General features: G+C 41.2%; 1 protein-coding gene across 10 annotated transcripts in view; it reads left to right on the top strand.

Moving 5' to 3' along the window:
* Window positions 1–12,616, top strand: part of LOC124802891 (START domain-containing protein 10-like) — a 137,881-nt gene that overhangs the window by 37,772 nt on the left and 87,493 nt on the right. For 9 of the 10 annotated variants that reach the window (XM_047263945.1, XM_047263943.1, XM_047263944.1 and 6 more), the window contains one exon: window positions 7,860–8,015. In XM_047263945.1, the coding sequence (XP_047119901.1) occupies window positions 7,860–8,015 (156 nt within the window). Of the gene's footprint in view, window positions 1–1,311; window positions 1,450–7,859; window positions 8,016–12,616 lie in introns of those variants that run through there. The other variant, XM_047263950.1, reaches the window with a different exon arrangement.

Raw genomic sequence — 12,616 nt, forward strand, 5'->3', positions numbered from 1 at the left:
GGGTGAGTTTCTGTCACAATGGTGGGAAAGCATCATCATCCCAATGTTGAAACCTGGCAAGAACCCACTGGAAGTGGACAGCTACCGCCCCATTAGCCTCACCAACTTTCTGTGAAAGTTGCTCAAACTCATGGTGAGCCAGAGGTTGAGTTGGCTACTTGAATCTCGGGGTCTTCTGGCTCCGTCCCAAGGTGGGTTCCATAAGGGCCGCTCTGCTACCGATAATTTGGCCTGCCTGGAGTCTGCCATCCGTACGGTATTTGTCTGCCAACAGCATCTGGTTGTCGTCTTTTTTGACATGTAGAAGGCATACGATACAACATGGCGACATCACATCCTCACCACACTTCATGGGTGGGGTCTTAAGGGCTTGCTCCCATTTTTTATTCAAAAGTTTCTGTCATTTTGTTCCTTCCGCGTGCAAGTTGATCCCTCCCATAGTTCCTCCTGTGTCCAGGAGAATGGGATTCCGCAAGGCTCTGTATTGAGTGTCTGCCTCTTTTTAGTTACTATCAAAGGGCTCACTGCAGCTGTGGGATGTCTGTACCGGCTTCTTTGTATGCTGATGACTTTTGCCTGTACTATAGCTCCACTGGCATTGCGGTTGCTGAACGGCAGCTGCAGGGTGCTATCCGCTAGGTGCAGTCTTAGGCCGTATCATGCAGCTTTCAGTTTTTGGCTGTCAAGATTTGGGTCATGCATTTCTGCCGGCATCGCACTGTCCACCCTGAGCCACGGCTTTATCTTGACGGCGAACCTCTTGCTGTGATGGAGATGCATCAGTTTTTGGGATTGCTTTTTGATGCCCATTTGACTTGGCTGCCTCATATTCGGCAGCTTAAACAAATGTGCTGGCACCATCTTAACGCTTTACATTGCTCTAGTCACACCAGCTGGGGTGCCGATCGGTCTACCCTTCTACGACTGTATCAGGCGTTGATTCAGTCCCATCTCGATTATGGGAGCCTAGCTTACAGTTCAGCACCGCCTTCTGCATTATGGTTGCTTGACCCCATACTTCACTGCAGGATCTGACTCGCAACCAGCGCTGTCCGCACAAGCCCTGTAAACAGCATCCTTGTGGAGGCTGGTGTCCCTCCATTGTGGATCCGGCAGCAACAACTAGTGGCCGCTTATGCTGCACATGTTTAACAACTAGTGTCCGCTTATGCTGCACATGTTTGTAGCTTGCCCGGGCATCCAAATTACCATGTCCTGTTCCCCAACTCAGTTGTCCATCTTCCAGAACGGCGGCCCCGGTCAGGGTGTATGATCGCGGTTCTCGTCCAGGCATTAGCAACCTTGGTCGATGGACAGTCTCAACAAAGCAACTTCAGACAGCCATCTTTGACTATCCACACTACTAATTATAATTTTTATGTAGTCTGAACCTGAGGTAACAACAGGTTAACTAGGAATTCATTGCTTACATTGGGCTCTTAGCAAAAGGTGAGATGGTGAAATTTTTTTGTATTAATTGTCATTGTATCTTCATTTATACATCAAGAATCTTTGGTGTCCACAGTAATATACTCATCTGTCCCCACTTTGTCACAGACAACATTTTTACTGACAAAGCAGTGTTTAAAAAATGTGAAAAGTACTTTAATTGCATGAATGATTGATGTCATAAGTTTGAATTGGTCCTCCCACAAGCAAAATTTCCATTCAGTTTCACCTGCACCATCTTTTAGAAAAGTGATTTAATAGATAATTGACGAACCTTTGGTAGTACAGCAGAGTCCCGCTAATCCGAACCCCGGTTAGTCTGAAAATGAAAAATGTTTGTCTAAGTATGGAAAACTGTGCAGTAAACTGCTGTACATACACACTATTTTAATTTACACGGTACAGTAAACATGTATTAGAAAAATTGGCAAGAAAACATTAGGTTTAAATATAGCATATCAATGAAAGAAAAGCTGTCAAACAAAATATAGCAGACATTTTATCACTTTTTAGGTGACAAAAACTCAGTCATTGTTTTTTGGCGTAATGAAAACAGTCTGTTATATGATGCATAGTTGTGCCATCGTCTCATAAACATCAAATCAGCAGGTTTAGCAGTGGGCTGTTGCTCCAAATAATGTAGTGCGAGGTCAAGGGCTTCTGCTGCGTCACTGTGAAGCACCAGCAGTGTGTATATGACCCGGGACAACTGGGAGATCCGGGAAAAACCCGGGAATTTTTTCATCCGGGAGAAAACCAGGAAAAACTCAGGAATTTTTTAGAATTCCGGGAATTTTTCATTGTTTTTATTTTCATTAAATTTTTGTAATTTTGACTGGTAAGAACCGATACTCTAACAAAGGATATTACTGTATCCCGCTACTCCAGAGTAATACTTCAGCAATAACACATGAATGAGAGAAAAAATGAAAATAAAACTTATATTGCAAAGGAAATGCGCCATATACAGCAACAAAACACAGTGCTCATACAAGCGTCTGGCAACAGCAAAATGTGTCAAAAGCTTTAGGAAGACTATGCAATGCTTCATAACAACAAATTGCCTCCAATGAGCGTGACATCACAACTGCTTGCTTTAGATTCATTTGAGCAGTTGCGAGTGAGCTCATGCGCATGCGCTGTTGAGTTATGTGTGAGTAGTACCTTCTCCCACTTCTGGCTACAAAAGTGTGGCAGTTAGCTGTATATGCAGTAGCATTAAGCAGCCAGATGCTACCTGGAAAAAAGTTTACTTGCACGCCTAAGCTGTCAGATTCACGCATGAGCAACAGGCCTGGATATAGAGGGCTGGGGCAAACCGGGGTATGTGCCCCTGGCGGCAATTTCTGGGAGGGGGTGCAAGACTTTGTTTCACAAAGTGCCTCGTATCCAGCGCACGTCAGTCTATCGAATATTCACATGATTTTGAAACGCAACCCCATTGAATAACAGGTAAGAAAGATTACGTATTATGTTCTCGGTGTATCCTAGAAGTTTTTGTAGAAATTTTTTTGCCAGAACACTACACTGGTAAGGCCAGTTGTAAAGTCCCCGGCTAGCAGCCGCTAAAGTTCTATCCTGGGAGTAGCGCAGAAAACGCGATGTACGAACACGTAATAACGCATAACCGGAGAGTACACGCGGGACAACTGAAACGGTGATTGTGGCAGGGTTAGTCAAGTTAACCGGAGAATAAGTTTTAACCCTGGCAGGAATAGTTACAGAAATAGTGATGACAAGATTGTTTGTTAGAACGAGGAAGGAGAAGAGATGGGGACATCACACAAATATGACGATTCCAAATTTATATAAAAATTTTGTACTATTACTATTCGATCTCGTGCTTCAGAAGCTAGATCGTATGAATTAAATGTGTAACTATTTCGTAACATGAAACTTTTTGCTTATAGTAGGCCTAATAAGCATTTGATATTGCTACTTCATGATTATATTCTGTCGTGTTATAAAAAATGAGCATTTGTGGCAAAACAGTGTCATTTATTCGGTGTGTGTTACAATTGCTTTAATATTAGGCAGACCTATTTTGTGTTATCTAACAGACAGTGACAAAATACGCGTAATCAGAGAAACCACACCAGTCTTGGAGTACTATTCGTATTAATAGCTTTTCCAGTATTAGGCAATGATATTTGGTTTTTTCGTGTAGCAAAACGTTTGACGAACTTTGATGAGCTAGTAGATTATAATCCCATCCAGTATTTATTGTGAGTTTTTAAAACAGGGGCAGGTTGTCAAACCGGCCGACTGGGAACAGGAGAGGCACCACAGGACATTTTAATTTCCACTGTTCTGAATATAGTTTGATGGCACCCGCTACAAAATGGTATACGTTTGAGTTCCACAGAGCGAAATGCAGTGATTTGCAATAGAAGAATGCTGTGTGAAGAGGCGTGGCACTACACTTTGGCATGTCTAAGACCAAATAATATGTCTTACATTTTCTCAAACACACAGGTTTTATGCATCAGACTGTTCAGAAAGATGTGCACTTCAAAATGGACATTTTTGAAAAGTCGATTTTTTAAAAAATTTTTTTGTCCTACCTCAAACCCTCGAGGGAGGAGGTGCGCCACTCTCTAGTATTTCTCCAGTTCGGAAATATCGTAGGTCCAGGGCAGATCTACAGAGCATCCTTAAGTTGTAATAGGGAGGTGGGTAGTCTCATGTGACCCGCGTTTATGTTATAGTGATTTTCCTGTTTCCTTTTCTCACGTCAAATAAAAACAAAATGGATTTCTGTGAGCGGGTTTATCAAGTGAATTAAAATACAGTCACATAATTACGGAAGGCTAAAATATGTTATTAGTTTCAGATTTTATTTTATTTCCCCTTTCTGACAGTCAAGCATTAACCGCATTGCAGAACAATGAAATTATTTTTGTCGATTTGCTAAAGAAATTTGGCTTTTATTAACTTTTCCGCTGAAACAGCCAATTTATTTGAAACGGAGTGTTTAATTCCACACTATTGGCTAGTTTCAATTGTTCGCTGCATTTCAGGTGCATGTTTTCATCTTAAAGCACATATGGCCTTATGCCATAAAAAAGAACCAAACATGAGATAATACAATATTGGTATTCCAAGAAAATTTACATCCAAATCTGGACATACGAATGTGCACTTTAAGCCGAATTATGCATTTCAGTATGGTTCACGAAATACCCGTGCTCTTGGAGTCTCCTCTAATGTCTTGTTTCTTTTATGACATTATGTAAGATCTTTTAATGTTTTACACGTATGAACATACGGGCTTCCTGCATCATCGAAGCTGTGCAAGCGCGGAGATGCTTGTTATCTGGCGCCCTCTGGCGACTGCTGAAATGAACCTATTCCTAACAGGTCCCAGGAAAATATTGCGAATGGAGGATTGAAAATCTTTACTTTCACAGTAAATTTCCTTTTACGCAAGATGAACTGTATGCGAGAATTTAATATGAATTTCTTAAATTGCAGTGCTTTTGACTCTCATTTAAAAATCAACTCTTTGAGGACGACCATTTAGAATGACTTCGAGCCCAGAAGATCTGACATTTATGTCGTTCTTAAAAAATTTTACTGGCACATTTGTGTGATGTGTCTCAAAGTGTAAAACGCGCAACATTATCTGTGAAAGCTTTTCTTGTAGCAACACTACGTATATTAATTTAAACCATTAACTTTTCCCATTAGTGTGTTCGCGTTACTTAATAGTGATGTTGCTATGGGCTGACTGCATCGCTTATCCTATGTTCTGAATATCTGCTGTTGTCGGCTGGCGAGATCACGTGACGTGAGCTCTGATTGGCTTACAAAAGCGTATCGCAAACTCGATTTCAATGCTTCGGAAAGTAACATGCGGTGATGGTGGCATTCGAGTTTATACTTTTGTAATTCGAAAATATTCAGTGTACATGCTGCTGAAAGTCAGACTTCGGCCCAAAACGTGTTTTGTTCCCTGAGTTTCGTTTTCTAAAGTTCCAGGAAAGTCTACGCCGGTGTATAAAACCATAACCATGCAAAAGACTGGTAAGTTCTACAGTTCTGAGGAAAAAGTGTATTTTCACCCTGGAGGAAGTGTACTTTAAACTGGGAATAATCCGGGAATTTTTTTTTCCTTATCCGCGTATACACCCTGACCAGCTCTCCTTTGTCACTTTCAGGCTCATTGTCACAGCAGTCCAGTTCTTCCTGGTCTTCAGTCATACCAGCAAATAAATCAGCATCAGTAATGTTCTCCACACATGCCCCATCCGCTGCCATCTACTCAACTACGTCTCCTTCACTAGCTTCTTGACATCCAGGGATTGTCTGTATCATTTGTAGTAGATTTTCCTCTTTATTTTCAACTAGGTTGTCCTGAAATTCAAGAGATGTCCACAGTTTTCTCCACGATTTTCTCAGAGTATTTTCTGAAATATTCTGCCATGCCTCACCGGCCCAATAAACAATATCCTTCACATTGTTCTCTATCATTTTGTCCACTAAAGGAAGGCCATCATCTTGGACCAGCATTCTTAAAAATTGTTTTCTGTAAATCAGTTTTAATGTTTGCGGTACATCCTGGTCCAACTGGTGTAGAAGTGGTGTAACATTCGGCGCCAAAAACTTGGCCACAATTTCTCCATCACATAATTCCTCAGTGCTGGGGTGAGATGGTGCGTTATCAATCAAAAGGATTGCACGGGGAGAGAAATGATTTTCCCTAGAAAACTGTCGAACAGAGGGAACAAACTGGCCGTGAAACCATTCTTTGAACAGTTTACCATCCATCCATGCTTTTTTCTGGTTGCGATAATATACAGGTGGGGACTTCATGTTGCAGTTTTTAAAAGCTCTGGGCCTAGCAGATTTGCTGATCAGCATTAAAGGCAGCTTGTGATTACCAGCAGCATTTTTTCACGCTAGTAAAGCCACACGATCTTTGCACATTTTAAAACCAGGAGCATGGTCTTCTGCTTTTGATGCCAGGCTTTTTGTTGGCAATGCCCTAAAATTAAGGCCAGTCTCATCGGCATTATAAATTTGTTGGGGAGAATACTTTCCCTCTCTTATCATTTTTTCAAACTCACCTAAGTATTCCAATGCTGCATCACGGTCAGAAAAAGCTTCTCTCCAGTAATTGTTAGCTGATGGATTTCATGACGTTTTTTGAATCTGTCCAACCAACCCATACTCACTCTAAAAGACTCATCACCATTCATTAACTGGTTCAGGTAAACAGCCTTCTCCTGAACCAGTGCTCCACTCAAAGGAGTTCCCCTTTCTCTTTCCTGCATAAACCGACGGAAAATAGCTTCATCCACTTTATCATAATGGGACTGTTTCAAAGTCTGCCGAATTTCGAGTGTTTTTCCCGAAGACGTTGCACAGGACTGTTCAACCTTCACTCGGTTCTTCTTCCAATCACAAATGGTTGCATTACCAACACCCATTTCTGTTGTTAGCTTAGCTACATTTTCACCATTGTCTATCCGCATCAAAGCATTCAGTTTTTCTTTGAGAGTTAATGTTGTATGCTTCCGTTTACTCATGACAAAAATACGTAGACCACTATACCTGAATGAATGCAATACAACTGTTAAGCATGCCAGTGAGCGATAACTCACATAACCAAGTGCTTTGCAAGCCAACTCGCAGTGCACTGATCTCAGACACTACAAAGGTCTCAACAACGCACAACAACAAGCGCAGGGAGTGAGAGTGAGCCATAGTTCCCACACTTGTTCCCATTTGTTACCATGGTGTACCTACTTATCTGCTTGGTATACCTCATTCTAGAAACTCATCACCGTAATTCCGGCTAATCCGAACAAATCGGTAAACCGAATAAGGTCTGGTCCCAATTAATTCAGATTAATGGGACTCTTCTGTAACAGTGAAGTGAATTTTAGTACAAAATTTTCACTCTGCAGCAGTGTGTGCACTGATATGAAACTTCCTGGCAGATTAAAACTGTATGCCAGATTGAGGCTCAAACTCAGGATTGGTGCTTTACGCAGACTAGTGCTCTGCCGACTGAGCTACCCAAACATGACTCACGATCCGTCCTCACAGCTCTACTTCTACCAGTATCTTGTGTCTATTCAGGTCACACTCAGCTGCAGAATAAAAATTTCATTCTGGTAACATTCCACAGGCAGTGACTAAGTCATGTTTCTTCCAAGAGTGCTATTCTTGCAAGGTTCCCAGGAGAGCTTCTGTGATATTTGCAATGTAGGAGACGAGGTACTGGTGGAAGTGCTGATTCATACTTGGGTAGCTCAGTCAGTAGAGCACCTGCCCCGTAACACAAGGGTCCCAAGTTCGAGTCTCAATCCAGCACACAGTTTTAATCTGCCAGGAAGTTTCTATGAAATGAAACATTTTTGTAAATTATTATCTTGAAAATATACTTCATTGTTTCTTTTCAGATGGAAGTAGGAGTTGTGAAGGTTGCTGATGATCAGGACTTTGAAAAGCTGAAACAGTTGCTTGATAACCATAATGGTTGGAAGCTAGATTACAGTAAGGATGCTGTCAAAGTCTGGACTAAATCAGTGGTGGACACAAGCTTCAAAATGATAAAGGTATTTAATTTATATGCACAACATTTTTGAGTTGTTGCCTCTCCTCTTATATTTCCAATTTAACTTTGTAGTAATAGTTAACTCAGATAATTTTTTGCAAATCATATTCATTCACTTAACAAATTTTCTCATATCTGTTGCACAGCTTCAACTTCTGTACTCTATACGTCCTGTATCAAATGCAGTTTACCATGGAACAATATCATAAGGGTGGATTTATTTGCATCCTGCTGTGTGATTTTCAAACAATGAATGATAATATTGCTACAGTTTAAGTTCTCTGTACTATTTGTAGCGATTGTGAGGTATATTTTCCTTGTTTTCCAAAATAGTATTCTTCCAAATAGCACTTTCGTTTTCTGTGAAATAATACATTTCAGAACTGTAAGCAAAATCTGCTATGTAGAAATCCAAATTTTATTTATCAGAAATATAGTTACGTTCTATGTTGTGGTCTTCAGTCCGAAGACTGGTTTGATGCAGCTGTGTGCACTACTGTATCCTGTGCTAGCATCTTCATCTCTGAAAAGCTACTGCAACGTGCAGCCATTTGAATCTGCCTACTGTATTTATCACTTGATCTCCCTCTGCAATTTTACCGCCAACACTTCCCTCAACTATTAAACTTATGAGTCTTCCATGCCTCAGGATTGTCCTATCAATGTATGATGAAACTGACCTGAATTTCATAGTCTCGTCCTTGGTAGCACCATTCTTGATCAGTTCAAAGCTGAAAGAGTAAATAAGTGTGGGATAGTGTTCGCTGAAAGACATTCATAACACCATATTTTAGCATTACACACACACACACACACACACACACACACAGCCGGCCGTAGTGGCCGAGCGGTTCTAGGCGCTACAGTCTGGAGCCGCGCGACCGCTACGGTTGCAGGTTCGAATTCTGCCTCGGGCATGGATGTGTGTGATGTCCTTAGGTTAGTTAGGTTTAAGTAGTTCCAAGTTATAGGGGACTGATGACCTCAGAAGCTAAGTCCCATAGTGCTCAGAGCCATTTGAACACAAACACACACACACACACACACACACACACACACACACACACACACATATATATTTTTATTCCTTTCAAAGTTCAGTTGTTAATTATTGTGACCAGTTTTATGATGGAAGCAGTAATATGCAGAAGTCTTCAGGTCAGCACACACAATAACAGTTTTGAAGTTTTCAGTTGTGGCCCAAGACAAACATTTCAGATCCATCTAAGCTTACATTTAGAGCAGTTCTTTAGTAGCTCATCAGATATAATTACACTGCAATAATTAATGTCAGCTGGTGTGTAATTAACATCACCATGTGCAACAATCACTCACTTCGATGATGATAAACATTCACCATATGTCTTGTTAATCATGACATAATTCAGTCGCACTGTCTGTTAATTGGAAGTAATGTAATCCTGCAAAAGATTTTACGTTCACACAGCAGAGTAGTGTGCAGAATTTTAGCTTGAGTGGCCGGAGTTAGCTGTTGTGTGTGTTAGGTGTTCTTGCTTTTTGTGTGTGTGTGTGTGTGTGTGTGTGTGTGTGTGTGTGTGTGTGTGTGTGCCGTCTTTTCTGAAGAAGGCTTTGGCTGAAAACTAAATGTGTAACAGTCCTTTGATTGTGGCTGTCTGCAACTCAACATGTCATCTTTAAGGTAAGTAGCAGTCTATTCTTTTCGTAATATTGTAGATATTCCAGCCTGAACTTTCCATTGTTTATGCATTATGATTCCTTAAATGGTGGAAATGGGCCATCCTAATCCCCTTCAGAAACTAAAACTGGACAATACATGTACCACAGTAGTTATATTAATATTGTTTCTGCTAGCTTCGTAGTAGAGACCTTGGACGGAACAATGAAATATTGTATTGTTCAGGTTCTCAAATGCATGTAGCTATTTAGTCTCATCCAGTGATATCCTTACACTACTGGAGATGCTATACTGTAAACTTTCCTGTGCACACATCGCTTCTGCATGCCTTATCCAGTTTATCCAGTCTATGGCGTCACTTGAAGGCAGAATATCCTTGGGCTGCTCCATCAATGTGCTTCTGAAGAGGACCGCTCATATTTACACAGTCCTTCCTATCACATAGCTATTTCAGATATTGAATCTTGTAAGTCTTGTGGGACAGATTAGAGCAGAACATTGTTCCACACTGGAACATCCTTAGCATTGCCATGTTTGCTAGCTTTGTTCAATCATTCATTCAGTCATTCACTCATCCTGTTCCATAGATCCTATCAAGAAGGAAAGTTTCCAGGGATGTGGAGCGAGTTAAGGGATACATTGACATAACAAGTTCAACAGCATAACCTTCACTATTAATAAGCCAGTACGGGCTCCCCGTTGTTGACATTTTTTGTTTTTACTCTTCCTCCTCCAACCAGCAACAACAACATGGAAGGTGCAGATAAACATCAAAAGGTTGGAGAAGTGAATGATGTGCAGCAGTTTCAGTTTCTTCCAGAGAAGACCACCTGTGTCAGTTTGCATATTTCAAGGAACATTTACAATTCACCACACCATTCTGAGGATGACTGATTCAATGAGATTTCTGGTCTGTAAAACATAGAGCATATATGCTCCAAATTTGTAGAGCTTTTGTGCAGTCCCAGCTTGGTTATATGTGCCATCTACAGGGCTATTACAAATGATTGAAGCGATTTCATAAATTCACTGTACCTCCATTCATTGACATATGGTCACGACACACTACAGATACGTAGAAAAACTCATAAAGTTTTGTTCGGCTGAAGCCGCACTTCAGGTTTCTGCCGCCAGAGCGCTCGAGAGCGCAGTGAGACAAAATGGCGACAGGAACCGAGAAAGCATATGTCGTGCTTGAAATGCACTCACATCAGACAGCCATAACAGTGCAACGACACTTCAGGACGAAGTTCAACAAAGATCCACCAACTGCTAACTCCATTCGGCAATGGTATGCACAGTTTAAAGCTTCTGGATGCCTCTGTAAGGGGAAATCAACGGGTCGGCCTGCAGTGAGCGAAGAAACGGTTGAACGCGTGCGGGCAAGTTTCACGCGTAGCTCGCGGAAGTCGACGAATAAAGCAAGCAGGGAGCTAAACGTACCACAGGATGGTGCTCCACCGCACTTCCATCATGATGTTCGGCATTTCTTAAACAGGAGATTGGAAAACCGATGGATCGGTCGTGGTGGAGATCATGATCAGCAATTCATGTCATGGCCTCCACGCTCTCCCGACTTAACCCCATGCAATTTCTTTCTGTGGGGTTATGTGAAAGATTCAGTGTTTAAACCTCCTCTACCAAGAAACGTGCCAGAACTGCTAGCTCACATCAACGATGCTTTCGAACTCATTGGTGGGGACATGCTGCACCGAGTGTGGGAGGAACTTGATTATCGGCTTGATGTCTGCCGAATCACTAAAGGGGCACATATCGAACATTTGTGAATGCCTAAAAAAACTTTTTGAGTTTTTGTATGTGTGTGCAAAGCATTGTGAAAATATCTCAAATAATAAAGTTATTGTAGAGCTGTGAAATCGCTTCAATCATTTGTAATAACCCTGTATATGGATTAAGCTGGCCACAGGTACCTACACCACCATTCTTAGAAAGGGCAAGAGTTCTTCACCACCATGGATGTAAAGCAGGGACGGCCAAGAATGCGACACGCGTGCGGATCGCTCTCTTCTGACGTCACATGTCCTCCACTACCACACCAGCTGACTGCGCGCGCATGCGCGGAACTATGAACACGCCGCACGCGACAGTGCATTCGCGTAAGGAACACCGCCCTGCTAGCATGTGGCTTAGTTTCATATTATGACATTTGATAATATTAAGCTCTGTACAACACATCATGTTGAGCAATACTGAATCTTTGTTGGCTGTTCGTACACCTACAGAAAAATAACAGTAACACTGGGTTTGAAACTGCATAACACCAACAATATCTTGCTTCTCACATCGTCACTCCTAAAATTCTTACAACATTTAACTTGAAAGTAGTCTACAGCATGCAGTATGATGTGGAATAAGTGATTCCAACTACAAGTGAAACAAGCAAATTTTATATTCTGGAACTACTGTGCAATACAATTCTCAACAAAACATATGACAAATACAACAAAATTATCACCATTAATTTAATTATTTTTGGTTCACTGTAGACATAATAAAGTACATATCCGGTACAAACTGATGGTACACGGACAAACACAGACAGTTTCTCATATTTTCGTCACTCAGATTGCCACGTAATCCTGATTTACTTAGTTTCATAATCAAAATAAGCCTTTCGCACACGTATGTCGATCCAAACACTGATATAACTTTTGCAGCCTCATTGTGGAGACGGGGAAACTTTTCCCGAGGAAAACCTTTGTAAAATTCCTGGATAGTTTTTACGTAAAAAAATTTGTCCTTTAAACGGGAATTACACTGTAGATCGATCAATTCCATTTGCAAATGCACTTGAGTACTTTCAACTGAAACGGCATAGGGTCTAGAAAATAGTTCAAAAACAGATGTCAGATTGGCAGTGTCCTGAAAACATTTAGAAAATTGTGCCTGTAGCTCCTCCAACACAGAAACGAATTCATCAGAAG

Source organism: Schistocerca piceifrons, chromosome 6 (genome assembly GCF_021461385.2).
Source record: "Schistocerca piceifrons isolate TAMUIC-IGC-003096 chromosome 6, iqSchPice1.1, whole genome shotgun sequence".
NCBI classification, from domain to species: Eukaryota; Metazoa; Arthropoda; class Insecta; order Orthoptera; family Acrididae; genus Schistocerca; species Schistocerca piceifrons.